This window comes from Lissotriton helveticus, chromosome 11 (genome assembly GCF_964261635.1).
Source record: "Lissotriton helveticus chromosome 11, aLisHel1.1, whole genome shotgun sequence".
In the NCBI taxonomy this organism is placed as follows: Eukaryota; Metazoa; Chordata; class Amphibia; order Caudata; family Salamandridae; genus Lissotriton; species Lissotriton helveticus.
In genome coordinates, this window is record NC_136072.1 from 783,886,801 (window position 1) to 783,905,253 (window position 18,453).

Below are 18,453 nucleotides of genomic sequence, written 5' to 3' on the forward strand. Positions count from 1 at the left end.
GTCCTGGCCTGAATAGACAGACGCCAGGGCTGCAGCACTGGAGGATACGAACATTGCAATGGCTGGGCAGCCATTCAGGTATGGCATTGGGTGAGGGCACTGCTTTAAATCGGCAGGTAGTGCCTGGTATAGAGCACCTACACTTCGTAAATTTGACACGGGGAGTACATGCACTTCCCAAGAGCAACCATGTACCGAGGTTAGTGAGTACCCGCACTTCTATATTTCCATTTAAAGCAATGGCTGAGGGCCAGAAGGCAGCCTGCAGCCTTCCGCTTGGACATAGATTGTTGACGTCATTCATTTTACTGTAGGAGGGAGTCTCTTCAATGTTGTCCTAGTTGATAACTCCAAGACCTTTGTTTTATGAAGGCATGTGATGGCCTGAACTGTTCATCCTCTCCTGAAATCTCCTTGTTGAATCAGGGAAATAGGAAACAGGAGTACTAAGTATAGTGACCTGTATTCCATATGCTTAAGTTTGGATGTTTTACTTAAAAACTTCATTTTGTAGTAAATATCCAGGGATACCTTTGCACCCTATAATGGTGAATAGCAAAAAAGCGTAAAGTTAGGCGCCAGTGTAGATTTACCTATGAGTACATCTATTCATAAAAACACATAAAAACCTAATTTATTTGTGTATTGAATGATTTGTATGCTCCTTTTTAAAAGTTGAATATGTTTGTACAAATAATGATTTTTTAATGCATTGTGATTTTAATTAATACATATAAAATGTTCTATAGAAAAAATTAGCTGGTACTGTGTACATATATATATACATAATTATATTTGTATTTTTATTTTGGTGATATTGGTTGATCCTTGGTTTGAATGCGACGATTTTGGTTTTAATAACAAATTAAAAAAGTTTAATAAGGTTTTAAAAATGATTCATGGTTTTTTACTTAATGAGTTTTAATGTGATATAATTGATGAATTTGTGCTTTTATGATCTGTCTGTACATAGATCGAATAAAGATTTAAACCGAAAAACTGAATGCGTGATAGTTGAACTGTTAAGTTGCCCATAGGGGGCGTTGCTTTTTTACTCTTATCGGTGCTCTACCCTTTGTTACGAAAAGGCCCCTATCCTTTTGTTGGGATCTAATTTCCTTATTACAGGTAACTTATGACATTGCTGTAACAATGAAATGACGTGGCTGCACAACTGTAATACATTATTACAGTTGAGTTGTGAATTTACAATGCCCCCGTAGAGAAACCAGCAGCAAAGGTGAGAGGCTGGTCATATAGAATAATTATAACTGTTATATAAGCAATGACATCGAGAACTGTCTTTACATTCTTGTGATTGATTTTTCTAAAACAGTGATTAGCAGAAAGGAGATATTTATGGAAACAGGTTTATTATTTGCTACTAAAGGTCATTACAAGGAAAATTGAATCTCCGTGCCTTTTTCAACACATTCTGAGTCTCAGAACTTTTTTGATGTAACTTATGGTAACCTAATATTACTATCTTTTTGCAAGAAATTGTTAACTGCCTTTTGATGTATTTAACTTCACACTAGTTATGTTTTTAATCTCCATGTCTACAACCATACTACCTCTTTCACATGAAAGGGCAAAAAATCACGGCCCACACATTTTCAATCCTTCCTGCAACACAGCAAGACAACTTGCTGTGCTGCCTGAAAGGGAGAAGACAAGAATGAGCCATATTTACCAATATATGGTGCATTCCTGCTCTGGCGCACAATCTTCTGCCTAGCACCAGTGCAGGCCCCTTTGCTTCATGGTGCACGGGTGCCTGTGTTGCAGGGAGAATTGATTTTGTGCAGGAAGGGACACTTTGGGGCACAAAAACAATCCTCTTGGGCTTTTTCTTTCTAAGTGTGCTGCAGAATGGTAAATCTGGTAATGGGCTAAAAACCAAGGGTGGGTTCGTGGGAACACCCACGCTCCACCCATGGAACACCTTCCCATGGCAGAGTAGCACCAGGTAACGACCTGCGTTGCTTGGTAAATCTGACTTTAGGATTGTGTTGCCCATGCAACACCATGTGTGATGCAATGGGAATGCAACACTATGATAATTTTGCTACCAAGGATTTAAGTATTTTGTGGAAAGGGTGATAGTGTAGCCATGTAATACAATGAAGAAATACTCACTTCTCTACATTTTAAGTATATTGCAAGTCACCTCGGAGTTCCATGAAGAATCACGGCTATCCTCAGTGACGTGCAATAGCCACATAATGTATAACAGGGGGTACTTTATCCCATATATAATGTTAGGTCCTGTATAACAATATAGGGTATGGATACAGGTCAATGACAACTGACGTGCATTGGCATCTCCTGTCTGGGTTGGGAGGTTATTACTGTTTCTAAGTTCATGTTTATAAGCTTTCAGTTCTAATAAATGCACTTGTTCAATGTAGTGATATAATGTAATGTATTAAAGGGAACACTTCCAAGTGCTATAAGAATACACTTGTTCAGTTTCGAAGAGTTTTTATCATATGATGTCTTCTCTTTCATTTATATGCTGAATGCGGTAATGGCAAGGCTCGGCTCGTGCATTGGCTCTTAGAGCCACATCAGACTTCTTGGCTCGAGTATCTAGGGATTCGCTGGCTAGTCCACCTCTAGAGAGAACACAGTAGGATATCACAGAAGATCATGTACCTGGTGTCGAGGGCGGCCTACAATGGAGGGGAACACGGCCCGGGGTGCATCGTCCCCTGCGAAGCCCGACTTGCAAAGGCCGGAGCCATTGTCGCACACCAAGGCGGTGGTCTCCTCGTCACACATGGTGGATCTGAGAGCTGAGGGGATTCAAGAGGACCTGCGGATGAAGAGGGGAAATGTTAGACACCTTGAGATGGGCTAGAAGTCGCCACCCCCCCCCCGTGTGCGGTAAGGACAGCGCTTCACCTCAAATGATTAGAGAGCTACATTACCACAGCCGCCAGTGGCGGTTACTTGCCAGACAGTCACATTACCACAAGCAATACACAACCACCAGCCAGTGCTTACCATGGGTAACACAATAACCCATAGGGGCATATTTACAAGCCTCTATCACCACCACAACGTTACTTTTGCAGACGTCATGGTGGCAATGGGGGTTTCACCTTATTTACAAGGCAGCATTGAGCCACTTACACCAGGGAAAACCTGGTCTTAAACAGGTGAAATGAGGAGAAATGCTTTATTGCTCGTCGTTTTTGCTGTTTCCATGTGTGCTGCGTTGTGCAGAACACACAGAAACAGCCAAACACCAATGCTTGTTAATCTATAGGAATGTGTCCCTTCCTGCACATAAACAATCATTAAAGAAATGACATTTTACAACTTCTATGTGTGCTCCATTAAGCAGCACAAATAGAAGTTACAAAACGGCATTTCAAGATTGTTTATGTGAAAGAAAGGACACCTTCCTGCACATAAACAATATTCCTCTCACCGAAGGCACCCTTGCACTATGGTGCAAAGGTGCCTGCTTTGGCGCTAGGCAACTAAATTTAGCGCCAGCGCAGGGGGAAATGCAGTGCTGCACCATATTCTTGTAAATATGGTGCATCCCTGCGTTTCTACAGTGACGGAGCGTGTCATTAGCCTTCTTGGATTAACGACACTCTTCGTCACTTTCTTTGTAAATATGCCCCAAAGTTTGCAGCTTGAGCTGTATAATGCACACACATACTACTATGAATAATAAACAGTCAAGAAACAATATACAGCAGCATCCATAACACAACCATCGGCTGATTATAGAGAGGCAGTATTGTTACTCCCCAATCACTGACCCACACAACTAGCCACGATATTCACAGTACCATTGTGCACTGTCACAGTATTTCCAAGTACTCCCTCCTGTGTTCATCGAACATCTACAACACCTACGTGTGTGCCTGAATGAATCGGCTTCAACTAAATCACTAGTGCAGCACGTGCTCTACACCTATGAACATCCCATCTCACCTCACACAGTGATGAGTAAAGCACACTTTCACTAGTGCAAGGCATGCTCTGCCCCGTGCACAATCCCTCTCAATACACAATATGCGGCGAGCACTCACTAGTGTAGCAGATGTTATGCACCCGTGTGCATTTCATTGCATACTGAGGATAGGTGAAGAGCCCACTCAGTCGTGCAAGACATGCTCTGCACCAGTGCATAGTCCCTCTCACACACTGAGGATTAACAGAGTACCGTCACATACTGAGGGTAGGTGAAGAGCCCACTCCACTCAGTCATGCAAGACATGCTCTGCACCAGTGCATAGTCCCTCTCACACACTGAGGATTAACAGAGTACCATCACATACTGAGGGTAGGTGAAGAGCCCACTCAGTCGTGCAAGACATGCTCTGCACCAGTGCACTCTCCCACTCACACACTGAGGATTAACAGAGTACCGTCACATACTGAGGGTAGGTGAAGAGCCCACTCAGTCGTGCAAGACATGTCTCTCACACACTCCGGATTAACAGAGTACGTCACATACTGAGGGTAGGTAAGGAGCCCACTCAGTCATGCAAGAAATGTTCTGCACCAGTGCATACTCCCTCTCACACACTGAGGATTAACAGAGTACCGTCACATACTGAGGGTAGGTGAAGAGCCCACTCAGTCGTGCAAGACATGCTCTGCACCAGTGCATACTCCCTCTCACACACTGAGGATTAACAGAGTACCGTCACATACTGAGGGTAGGTGAAGAGCCCACTCAATCGTGCAAGACATGCCCTGCACCAGTGCATACTCCCTCTCACACACTGAGGATTAACAGAGTACCATCACATACTGAGGGTAGGTTAAGAGCCCACTCAGTTGTGCAAGACATGTCTCTCACACACTCAGGATTAACAGAGTACCGTCACATACTGAGGGTAGGTGAAGAGCCCACTCAATCGTGCAAGACATGCCCTGCACCAGTGCATACTCCCTCTCACACACTGAGGATTAACAGAGTACCATCACATACTGAGGGTAGGTGAAGAGCCCACGCAGCCGTGCAAGACATGTCTCTCACACACTGAGGATTAACAGAGTACTGTCACAAACTGAGGGTAGGTGAAGAGCCCACTCAGCCGTGCAAGACATGTCTCTCACACACTGAGGATTAACAGAGTACTGTCACAAACTGAGGGTAGGTGAAGAGCCCACTCAGCCGTGCAAGACATGTCTCTCACACACTGAGGATTAACAGAGTACTGTCACATACTGAGGGTAGGTGAAAAACCCTCTCCGCTCAGTCGTGCAAGAAATGTTCTGCACCAGTGCATACTCCCTCTCACACACTGAGGATTAACAGAGTACCGTCACATACTGAGAGTAGGTGAAGAGCCCTCTCAGTCGTGCAAGACATGTCTCACACACTCAGGATTAACAGAGTACCGTCACATAACCCTAAAACCCCCTTGCTGTCTCCTTTCTCTCTGTTAGGTGTTTTAATAGCTTACATGTCTATCAGGATCTCTCTTAAAAAATAGTCACATGGGTGCCTTTTCCCTATGATCACTATAGTGAAACAATAAATCAATAAAAATGGCAACTATTTCTTTCAGCAAACTGCCCATAGCTCTGTCTGCTATGGCGTGCCATGTTGCCACCACTGGGAGCCAGTTCTCTCAAACTTTGGGGTTTCACAAGATGGTGCACCTTCTGTAACTGCAGTCTCCGAGCACTGGGTAGAAATGGATCACAAGATACAAGCCGTTAGCATAACCCATGATCTGTATGTCAGAAGGAAGTCACCGAATATAGTCCATAGTTGCTGTGTGAGAACTCGTCATTGATGATGTCATGCTATGTGAGTGCTTAATTTGTAAAAAAAAATAAAAAAAATATATAGTCCCTGGGTCCTCAGGAGCCTATGTAACTTGCACTACCTATTGCCCCTGCCAGCATTGCCAATGACAGTACCTACACAACTACAAAGCATTACACTCCTACAAGTGTGACAATGCAGACTATTCCAGGCCCCCAAAGCTGTAAGAATTGCATAGACGACAGGTATTAGCCATTTTTTAATGTACACTGAAATAATGTACCATTTTTGTTGTGCTCACCTGTAAATTAGCCAGACAGCGCCACCACATGGCACACTGTCATAAGCACTGGTGTTGACAATAAACTGCTGGTGCAGAGCACCTGAAAACCACTGGCTCAAATTAAATACTGGTAGTACCCTTTGCAATGTTAGGCCAGATGGAAAGCCTCACATATACCCAGTGAGTGGAACTGTCTTAGGCACTTGTCCAAAGAAGAGCGGAGGAGGACAGGCTTGTTGTCTAATTCAGATTCAACTAACTTTAGGCTCAGCGAGAAAATATGAGTTTTCACCTTTTTTTTTCTGAGTCTTAGGAAATTCTATTTGAGTCTTGAGGTAGTGAGTGCCAGAGAACAGAGCCTTGCACAGGGATGTTCTTTCACCAAATCTTTTGAGATTCTCTGGATGAACTGAGAACATATTTGTGGAGGAAGTCTCAAGCACCTGTGAGTCTGTAATGGATAACAGACGACTCTTTCCGGGTTTGATGGGGGAATGGCCATAAATAAATCTGTAGAGTGAGCACGGTGTTCTGAAATGTTATGCATGCCTTCCATGGGAAGTCTCTATTGACTACATCAGAGTCTAAATCTGGTAATTCACTGCTATGATGTAGCCATAGGTGATAAGAAAGCTGCAACACAGAGGCCTTCTATGCCTGGCTGACAGGACTCAGAGTCTGCCACTGCTGCACTGCTTGTCTGTTTTGACTGAAAGCATAAAGCACAGCTGAAGGAGAGGAGAAGAAGGCAGGGGAAGTGGTGGGGGTTGATTGAGGACGACAGGTAAGGAATATTTTTTCACATATGGGTAAGGAAGGAGAGGCCATATTATGCATTGCTTACCATTACTCCTCTGCCTCTGCATAGCTGTTAAAATCAGGGGAAGGTGATTTTGGGGACCATACATAACATAAAATTATAGATGGGTAAAAAGTGAATTACAGGGATGTTTTTCACGTCAGGGTTCTGAGTGACAGCATGGACAACTTGTGCTTCACTCCTGTTGTCTATTTATTGTCATTCAGAAACCCCAAGTGAAAAACATCCCCGGAATTCACTGTTACTCATCTATAATTCTATATGTTGTAAGGGCTGTGTGCCACCACACGCCTCCAGCACTGAGAGATATGAGAGGGTGGGGGCTGTGAAGTTTGCATATTATTCTGCAGATGAGTATCTGATTTTGGGGCTGTACATAACGTGAAACATAGATGGGTAAGAAAAAGTGAATTAAGGGCCTGTTTTTCACTTTTGGGTTCTCAGTGACCTCATAGACAACTCAAGCTTCACTGTTGTCCATTTGATGTCACTCAGAACCCCTCTGTGAAAATCATATCCATAATTCACTATTACCCATTTATAATTCAATATGTTGTAAGGTCTGTGTGTAGACGAGAAGCATTCAACACTGACAGATATCATAGGGTGGGGTTACCTGGACATTCTCACAATTTCTTCAGAAGACTAAGTAAAAACTTTCACCCCCAGGCAACTGGACAGAGGTTCTCCCGTATTCAGTGACAGCCCCACCTTCTCATTTTGAATTGAGATCTTCATTTCTAGATTTACATTTCAGACAATGGTAATCAGCTATTCCTTACTTCAAGATAGAAAATAGTGCTACCAAACAACACACCCTTGCAACACACAGGGGAACAGCTCTAATCAATTCTGCCACAAATATAATACCGCCACTGGCCGTGACGTAACCAGTCAATGCCTCCTGTGATAGGCATCACATTGATTTCTAATCAATATCTGCAGGGGCAGGTGCAGCATCGGCAAATCAGGGCATTTGTAAATAAACCTCTCATCTGTCAATACACTCTCCCCCCCCACACCATCAAAAACTTATTAGACTGCCCAAAGGAGGCATTAAAAACTGGCACTAAAATGCACCATGAAATTGGAGAAAAGTGAATAAAAATAGATTGACACAGGCTAGTTTCCATTACTCCCAAACAAAAGTTTTGAAAATCAAATAGAATTCAAAAATGCATTTACAAAAAGGGAGACACTAAAGACATCAAAAGACAAGAAGACCGGCTTCCTTATCCTTTTTTCCCACTCTTTGGAATGAACTCCCCACCTGCTGACTGAGCCCATTCTCCTGACCCACAAGAAAGACTTCTGGACTCTGCTCTTATCAGGTGACATCTACCTCCACCCACCCATTTCTCCTAAATCGCACGGCATCAGTACTTTAAATGGGTAGGTACTGTCCAGTACTGAGTACCTGCACTTCTTAAAATAGAAAGGGAGGGGACTAGCACTTCTCCGCACTAGTGCAATTCCATTAATGGTAGAGTACCAGAAAAGTGGTACTTTCGGGACAGACACCTGAATAAATGTTGGCCTGCACAGTGTCTATTCCCTCTTTGTTTGCAGTGCTCACCCACGTCCCCATTACTCCCATCTGTAATGTATTACCCACCACTCGCACCCTTCAATTTTGTAAAGGTCTGTTGGTGAATCTGTAGCCAGAATGTATAGGCATATATCCTCTTTTCTTGGTCAAGGGGGAGCACCACGCTCTGAGGTTAGATAGGCCCTAAATAAATACCTCTTAAACAAGCTCTGGCAAAGTCAGTAGGGCTGGCTTGCATTTTGAATCATGCCTAAAATGTTTTTTTCCCTAAAGAATGCTGCACTGGAAAAATACAAAACACGATTTCATTTTTATACAATGCATCTGTGAGACAAAGAATGTATTTTGAGTTGTAAAATAGTCCCTTATGAATTGGAATGCAAGCATGCCACAGGAGGTGTAATGCTATACCGTATAGGAAATAATACAAGGTGAGAGGGTAATATGCCTGTGGGGTGGAGCCAAAGCCCACACTATGCATTTGTTAAGGAATTTGTATCAATTGATCTTGCAGTCAGTTCCACCATCAAGCCAGATCTAAAAAGGTTGAACTTTTCCAGCAGGCCTTTATTTTATGTATTCCCCTGTGTATTGTTAGAGGTGGAGTCTTATATGGTTGTAGGTAAGAGCGGAATACATCCTACCAGTAACATGGAAATAGTTAAATGGTGACATGAAAGTGTCATGACCTTGAGATTCCGAAGCAAGGGAAATAAATGCAGATGTTACTCCCCTCTGGAAAAGCTGTGATTCTGTATACATCCGCACTCTGTGCCATCAGAAACACTCCAGGTCTATTTAGGCTATAGCTGCTCAGTTCTGACATTCCTGCACTTCACCAATAAAAGTACAGCGGCCCTGCTGATATATGCTGGCACAGTCCCAGCTCTACTTGTCCATTAAATGTGTAGCAACCCCACTAGGAGGTAATATATTACAAGAAACAAGACTGCAGAAGCGTTGTTGCAGTCATTAAAAGTACAGCAACCCTGTTGAGAAATACTGGTGTTGTCCCTTTAAAAGTGTATTAGCCCTACTGAGACGTATTTCCACATTACCATTAAAAGTACAGATATTTCGTTGTGGAATGCTGGCACTACTCCAAGTCTAGCTGCAGCAGTGCAGAGGAATACCAGCCCTGCTGAAAAATCGGGTACTGTGCTTTTAAAATTATGTTAGCCTACTTAAAAGTGATGGTACTATCCAAAAACATTGGTTACCACATCATTCAAAGTATAAGTGCTTTGCACAAAAGTGTGGAAACTGCCACTTTAAGAATAAGATCCTTTCTAAAAAGTGTGAGTAATGTCAGAAAATGCACGGGTTCTGCCTCATTAAAAGCGTAAAAGCCCTGGTGAAAAGGGGGCTTTAAATAGGATGAAAAAGGTGGAGCGGGGTCTTTAAAAGGGGTGTGACTAAAAAAGGGAAACAAGGTATCCTATCCAAGAGTCATGGCCTATGTAAAGAAGGATTAAAACTTATAAACCAAAATCCCATGCTTTACATAGTGTGCCACCAGAACAGTATTGGGTTGTCTCTCTGAGTTTTCTGTTGTTACATCAGACATGTAGCACAACAGGCATGCGCATACCACAAACCACACCTATTGCTTTGCCAATGATTGTTAGCAGTATCAAATAAATGAGTAACACACATTTTGTTCTCTGTGATTATAAATGAAAATGTTTCAATTATGAAAATAGGAGAGGGAATTAAAGTTCGCTATGGTATGTCGAAGGGGTAGGGGTCTTCGGAGAGTCTCAGTCACTCCTCTGCAGTCTCTCACTTTGTTAGACACATCTACCCTTTTTGTCCCCAAATATTTCTGAAAACCTCCTTCTGAATATCTCAGGTCTGATCACTCATCTTCAACACCCTCTGTTGACTGTCTCCTTCTGCAGGTACCTCCTTTCATCTCCTCCACTTCCCCTCACGGCCCACACACAACAGTCCCATTCGCTTGTATGCACGGCATGCTCTTTTCCTTTTGTGTTGTCCATATTTCGACGGCTGTGGGCTTCCTTCACACACTGCTTCAGAATTACAATCTGCACAAATGCGGCCATTGCTCTGTGCGCATTGCAGCAGGCCATGAGTTGGCTGTGCTTGCAGTCTATCCAACCTTTCTGACCAATGAATGGCCCTGTGAGAATCTCGCGGTGCATCAGCCTGAACTCCAGAACTCTCAATTGGCTGTCATCAAACACTCATCCTGAGCTCACCCAGGCACCTAAAGGTGACTCCGTTCAAAGGCATCAAGGGCATAGCTTGGTCAGTAAGATTGGAAGGGTGTGAGTTTCAGATTTCCCAAGAATCACGCTGGCAAATAATGTTAAAATACATTATAGGACAAACAGGGTGCATGAGAAGGGCTTAAAATGCAGTGGAAAGAGAGAGGAATGCAGATAGGTAGGAGTACTGGTTGAGAGAAACAATATTTTGTTAAATAATCAACATTTTTTAGGGCTTTCAAACAGAGATGAGAGAGTGTAAGTGTGTGTGTTTTTCTCAGTGTGTGCATGCAAAAATCTCAGATGAAATCCTACAGACACCTCACCATACCCAACTGAAAAAAACGTGTACCCAACTATTCATCAGAAAATACATTTATTAGGGGGGTGTAACACTCCAAACACACCCCCTTGAAGCTACACCCCTGCAAGGCATGCACTTTACAAGAGTCATATGTTGCTTTAAATAAAGCTGCAGTAACACAACTTCTGGAAAAGGGAAATAACCTTAGGAATACAAGATAGAGTAAAACATGTGAAAAGCAACTGGGAGTGCATTTTACTGACTCATTCCCTTAAGGACGTTTAGAGTCACTGTTAAGAAATCAATGTGTTTTTGCATGTAAATTTAAAGACATGACGGGTTGGCCTAGGGACCTGTTTCAAAGTCAGTTTAAATGACTGTTACGTCTGAGACCCCAGCATGACCCGGCCCACTTAAAGCCGTGGCTGCTGAGGTCAAGGATACTGCTAGGCGCAGTGAGCAGAACACTTGTCACTGATATGCGATGTGATCTGAAGGTCACAAGTCCGAATCCTGGCGAGATAGACTCAGCCTTTCATCATGCCAAAGTGGATCAACTGAGTACCATAAATTGGCTAATGACAACGTTTGTTATTAACTGCGTTTCGGAAGAGAAGGGCTCGATTTAGTGCTACGTATAACATGTCATTATTAATGTAGTAGTCCCATGAAAGTATATCAGCCCTCCTAACAGACTAACAGTGCAGGTATTGCACCCAGAGGTAGAAGAGGGTGGGGTCTATTGGAACAACATTTCTAAGATTTTTAGATTTTTTCCAAATTAGTTCCCATACTTTCTGTTAAAAAACTTAACCGCTCCGGAACCACTAATTCTGAGCTTGATTTGCTTCGGGCGTAAAAGAAAGGGGGGGTCTCTTCTACTGAGAGGATGAGAAGAGACAGACAGCCAAAGAAAGAAGCAAGCCTTACCTCCAGTCCAAATGTGTTAATCAACAAAACAAAAGGCTGATCGGGAGCCAGTATAGGCTGTGATTGACAGGCTCGTTCGAGGCATCAAGGTGACGTAATTCATGTTAAGAGCTACTGTAAAGGTGTTACCAGCTCTGGAATGCGTTCCATAAATGGAAAATTTTAAACAAGGTTTGCATGCACCAAGTACAATCTCGTAACTTCTGAAAGCATGTAAGCACTCAATTAATAACTTACATATTTACAATGCTTACTGTCACACCCTGGGACCTCATATCACCAACAGTACACATGCCACTGTTTCCCATTGTAACAAGCAGGATTTAAATCAGCGACACTGTTTACACACACAGACACCTTGAGTGATTACGTTAACCCCCTGAGTTTTTCACTAGATCAGTACATTTCCCACAGATTAGTTTAAATTGCATTTATTTATCATGTAGTGTGTGTGCATATTTTATGTGCAGTTACCTGTAACTGAAAGACCAACAAAATAGTTACAAATGTTTTGTTCTTTTTAGCTGCATCTCTCTGACTCCCCCCCCCCCCCCACACTCATTTAACCCATCCCCATTTTGCCCAGGATCACAGTTTCCAAACAGTTTTAATGCACTTCGTCTGGTGACTGCTCCAAAAGAGGTATTATTACTCCCTCATTTAAAGTATGGCACCTCGTCTGAGAAATGATAGTGGCACACACTAAAAACTTTTCTGCTGCAAAGTGTGGCCAATTGTATTCCTAAAAGGGAAATCCCATGGGCAAAACGGTCATTAAAAGTATAGCAGAACTGCACAAAGCCGACAGTGGCACCATATCCAGAGTATTAGAGCCATGGCACAAGCATCATTTTACAAAAATAGGTTAAATGTATAGCAGAGCGGCCATTAGACATTTCTTTTCGACAGGACTCATGAGTTGTCTCCTGGTCTCGAAGTATTCAGCAGGATGCGGGGGAGTCTCTATAAAGTATGAGATATATATATATATATATATATATATATATATATATATATATATATATATATATATATATATATATATATATATGTATATACACACAGACACACACACGCATATGATACACACACACACACATACATATACATATACACATACATATACACATACATACACACACACACGCGCGCCCCTATATACATAAAGTAGTTCACATTTACCCTGTCAAAACCTGAACTGCCCCTGGTTCTCGCCCAGAGCGTCCATTACTTCTGTAGTGCCTGGTACTCACCAACAGTGCCTGCCACCCAGGACTCCCCCACAGTGCCCAGTAGCCGCCGAGAGTTGCCGCTACTCACCGTTGTGCGCGTGCTGTACTCCGCTGGGACGGGTCTCTCCGTCTGCACCGGGTTTAAATACCAGGGCGAATATTAGGCCGCGCTTACCCAAACATACGCCCCAAAATGGCCTTCCGTGGACCTACGGGGCGCGTTACCATAAAAGGGGCTTTATTTCATCACTTCGAGTGGCTGCAGGGAGAGCCCAGAGGCCGGGGCACGAGCGCCGAGCAGGCCTCATACTATTGTGCACTTTTTCGTAAACAAAGCCGAAGCTCCGGCCTTATACGACGTAGGAGCAGGGGGGCCTCCAGCAACAGTGCCAAGGTGGGAAGAGGGGCTGTGGGAAGTTGAGGTGGGACATGCCATCAACTATACGATATTGTATGGAACTATTATACTATATACTTAGAATATACCATATAATATTGTATGTTTCTTTCATGATCTAGATGTATGCAGTGCATCATAAAAAAGAAAGAACTCTTGCTGACATTTTATTTCATGTTATTCATTCATTCATTGTTTTCCGGATAGCGCTCACATGCCACAATTCGTTTTCTCTGGAGCGATTTATAGACCGCATAAAAAAGAACATAATATTAACACTTATGGATTCCAGAACAGTGGAGTCGCTACGGAAGTTACAACAATAACACCGGCTATGAAAAGAACACTCACAACTACTACAGACACAACGTGTAAGTCGGGGCACCCCCTGATTTCACCTGACAACAATCAAAATGCGGTGGGGGGTATGTGTATGTGTATATATATATATATATATATATATATATATATATATATATATATATATATATATATATATGTAATGTAATGTAATGGGGTTTTATAAAGCGCACTCCTACCCTGAGACCTCGTAGCGCTTAGGACGGGTGGGTGAAAGCAACTGTCAGAATGTGCACGTTACTGGAAAAGAAGGGTCTTCAGCCGTTTGCGGAACGTAAGTAGATCTGGTTCACTACGTAGGGTGAGGGGCAAGGAGTTCCAGCGGGAGGCGGCATTCTAAGAAAACAAGCGCCCCACCCCCCACCTCGCTTGTTTGATTTTGCGAGTTACTACCAGGCAGGTACCCCCAGATCGTAGGGTTCTTGGCGGATGGTAGGGGGAGACTAGGGAGCAGACTAATGCTGGACCAGTGCGCCATACGGCTTTGTGAGCTATACACATCGCCTTGAATTGGATCCGAGCCTGTATTGGCAGCCAATGGAGTGTTTTCAAGGCGGCTGACCCTAAATGTCTGCGAGAAAGTCCGAGCAATAGGCGAGCTGCAGAGTTCTGAGTGACCTGCAGTTTTTTGATGGTACTCGCCGGGGCGCCTAAATACAAGGGGCCTCATTTATGAAAAGTGACGCATTGCTGCGTGAAAACAGCGATGCATCACTTTTCACTGCGCTCTCCCTACGACATGATTGCTGCGTCATATTTATAATATGACGCATCATGTCGCAAGGAGTTACAGAAACGTCAGTATTTCTGACGTATCTGTAGGCGCAAAAGTGACGCATTGCTAGAGTGTGTCACAAAAGTGACGCAACTCCAGCAATGCTTCCTTTCACATGGGGAAAGCCCCATGTGAAAGGGCTTGCATCAGTCTTACGCCTGCTGTGAGGCAGGCGCAAGATTTTGACGCAACAGCGTCCTAAAAGTGACGCAGTGAAATCTCATGGATTTCACTGCGTCACTATTACGAGGCTTTTTGCGGGTGAACGCCCCCTCTGCATACATTATACCTGACGCAGGTATAATGTAGCGCAGGGGTTTACAAAGTGACGCATCTGCTTAGATGCGTCACTTTGTAAATAGTGCGCATCAGGAGGCATGTTTTACGCCGCCGATGCGTCACAAAAAGTGACGCATCGGAAGCGCAAAACTCACGCAAGGCCTCATAAATGAGGCCCAAGGAGTTCCCATAATCAAGGCGGGACAAGATGATAGCCTGCACCATGATCCTCCAGGCCTGGAAGGGGAGGAGCGGCAAGATTTTCCTCAGCATCCTCATCAGACCGAAGCAGGTTGCCGAAAGCTTGGTGGCTTGATGGTCGAACCCTAAGGTGTTATCAAGCCATACTCTAAGGCTTTTAATCTGATCTTTGGGTTCTGGTATGGTGCCCATACAGGTCGGCCAGTCAATAATTGATCCGGGAGATGGGGACTTCCCCAGGAACATCAGTTCCGTTTTCTCCCCATTTAATTTCAGATGGGGAAGTGCCATCAAGTTAGCTACTGCTTCAAAGCAGCTGCCCAGAGTGCTTGACGAGCCCTTGGGATGGTTTAAGCCAACCACTAGTTGGGTGTCGTCTGCATAGGTGACAATTTCAATACCGAACGGGTGAACAATCTCTGCTAGGGGTTCCATCTAAACATTAAATAGAGTTGGACTTAAAGAGGAACCCTGTGGAACCCCGCAGTTGGGGGGCCATGGCTTGGATTGAGTGGCACCCTCTGAGACCTGAAACACCCGGTCTTCCAGGAAGGATTGCAGCCAGGAGAGAGCTAGCTCCGTTACTCCAAGGCGCCTAATACGAGCTAGCAGAATGTTGTGATCCTCTGTGTCAAAGGCGGCACTCAGGTCTAGCAGGATAATTGCTGTGGTGCCGCCTTGATCCATGTCTCTCCGGGCTGACTCTGTCACTGCCAGAAGGGCAACTTCCGTTCCGAGCTTTGGACGAAAGCCTGCTTGGGAATCATGGAGTAGATTGTGAGACTCCAGATAGTTGACCAAAGAGAGATTGATGTGCTTCTCTAACAGTTTGCCCAACCAAGGCAGGAGGGAGATCGGGCAGTAGTTAGTCATAATTGCAGGATCAAGATTGGGTTTTTTCAATAGGGCTCTAACTTGTGCACGTTTCCATGCCAGTGGCACTGTTCCTGTGGCAATGGAGGCGTTTAGTGTACTCAGAATCGCTGGTCTAATTATATCTGCGACTGGTAGCAGATAACGGGGAGGGGCTGGATCAGTGGGAGAGCCAGATGACACTTTTAGCATTAAGGTCTGCAATGACTCCTCGTCAAGCAAAGAGAATTCCGTAAGAGGGCAGTGAGTGGTTGCAGTAATGTTCTCAGCTTGCGGAGGATTAGATTCACTCTTCGAGGGGGCGAAGGAGAGAGAGATAAGCTCCATTTTTTGATGGAAATACTCCGCCTGTTTATCGCAGCGGTTTTGGGCCTCTTTGGGGTCAGGGAGATTTTGAGGGATCTTAACGAGTGTTTTCGCGATCTGGAAGATTTCCCTTGGGGAATTGGCTGCAGTCCTTATCTTCTGCTCGTAAAAGGAGGATTCCGCCGTTTTTATTTCCACCTTATACTTCCTGATCGCTCCTCTATAGTTGGTTCGACTTTCTACCCCTGAAGCGTGACACCATTCCCTCTCTAGTTTCCTGCACTTTTGTTTCAGCTCTCGTAGTTTAGGGGTGAACCATGGCGCTTCTTTAGCCTTGGTTTTTTTGTGTAGAATTTTTAGTGGGGCTACCGAATCCAGCCAGGTCTGGATCCAATTATTGAAGTTCCTGTTAGATATCTCTGGGTCTTTGCCCAGCACCAGAGGCACGGCAGTCAAGGAACGAACCCATTGGTTGGTAGGGAGATTCGACCAGTTCCTCCCCATCAGCGGAGCTAGGGAAGGAGCCGGGAGAGAAGTCACCATTTCCCAAATTAATGGCACAAGCAGATGATCGGTCCAAGGGAGGGGCGTTGGAGGACCCACCTGGAGCTTGTGAATGTTGCTAAGTACAGCATCTAGCAGGTGGCCCCTCACATGTGTAGATTCGGAGCTCTTCAATGTGAATTGGAGAGCTTCTAGATTAGACAGAAGGGCCTTCGCTTTGTGATCAGCCGGATCATCGAGGTGAATATTGAGATCACCAAGCACAGTAAAATTTGCCGGGGATAGAACTAACTTAGCCACGTAGGAGGGGAGGGAGTCAAGAAACTGTCCCAGCTGTCCAGGAGGCAGATAGAGTAGAAGACCAAAGAAGGTCAGTGTAGATGAAAACTCCAATGCAAAGCTCATACTTTCGCACTTGGGCACCTCGGCTGAATTGGATCGACATTGGAAACAGTCCTTGAAGATTATCCCTAGTCCCCCACCTCTTCCTGACTTCCGATCAATTCTATGAAGTAAGTATCCGGGCTGTATGAGCTGGGTAATGGAAGGGTCTGCCTCATCTCGTAGCCAGGTTTCGGTTAGGAAGATGGCATCGGGGTTTAGGCTTTCCAGAAGCAGAGACATTTCTATTGAATGCTTTGCATTATATATATATATATATATATATATATATATATATATATATATATATATATATATATATATATATATATATCCACCCACAATACTTCGCTGCCTCAATCACCTGGCAGGACAAAGGCAGACCCAGGTATCGGGGCAATAAGATTTTATTAACAGATGCCCTGCACCACCGCCATTACGCGTTTCAGCCTCGCAGAGGCCTTGATTACATGATACGCCAATGGAGAGTTTTTTCAACTATTTAAAGTGCTAGTGCTCAGACCAGTGATAACACACCCATAGGTAATCATAGACATAGACAACCAATTCAAAACATTGTTGTCGGCATGAACTACTGCAATGTAATATGTGTCAAAATGCATTACAGTACTGTGATGAATATCATAGAGCAAATAACGCAAAGTCAATAAATATTTATAAATAAATATTTAGAGAACAACTATAGCATAAATGAAATGCGATATAAATGCTAAAAATAGAGCTAAGAATTCATATAAAAAACACTGTAAATGACCTATAAGTTAGCAGCAAAATTGTGATTCTAAACTTTCCGTCTGCAATAAAATTGGCCACTATAGGAAGCTCTATTGCACGTAACTAAAATCAAGGTAAAATACTGATTCATACTAGTTACAGCAAAATGGTTATGACAAAAATATTGCATTGCAAAAATATAAACAAACGTCCTGCCCAAGTGGGCCATGAGATTTACCTGTGGAAGAGAAAGTGCAAAGTGTTAGTGCATAGACTGCAAGTGCTTACTCTATTCCAAATCACAGCCGTGATTGGATGTGCCATACTAAAAAAAGAAATCCTAAAAGAATATTATGTTAAAAACATATTGGGAGGCGGCAGTACAACTGTTCTAAACGGTGTGATGCGGGCGGATTTGAATATGCTAGAGGCAGGTGAAATAATCCTCGCTTGAATTTAGCCCCTGGGGTGTTTTGCTGTCCAAATCTAAGATGTATCTAGTTTCCATTTGTCTTAGTAGTTGTTTTTGATTCCCACCCCTTCT

General features: G+C 43.7%; 1 protein-coding gene across 1 annotated transcript in view; it reads right to left on the bottom strand.

Moving 5' to 3' along the window:
- Positions 1–13,302, bottom strand: part of LOC144791914 (actin, gamma-enteric smooth muscle-like) — a 37,411-nt gene extending 24,109 nt beyond the window's left edge. Inside the window, exons 1-2 of the mRNA XM_078666722.1 lie at positions 13,187–13,302; positions 2,659–2,818 (exon numbers count right to left, since the gene is read on the bottom strand). Of these exons, the coding sequence (XP_078522848.1) occupies positions 2,659–2,784 (126 nt within the window). The 5' untranslated portion in view covers positions 2,785–2,818; positions 13,187–13,302. The remainder of the gene's footprint in view (positions 1–2,658; positions 2,819–13,186) is intronic.
- Positions 13,303–18,453: the final 5,151 nt, after the last annotated feature.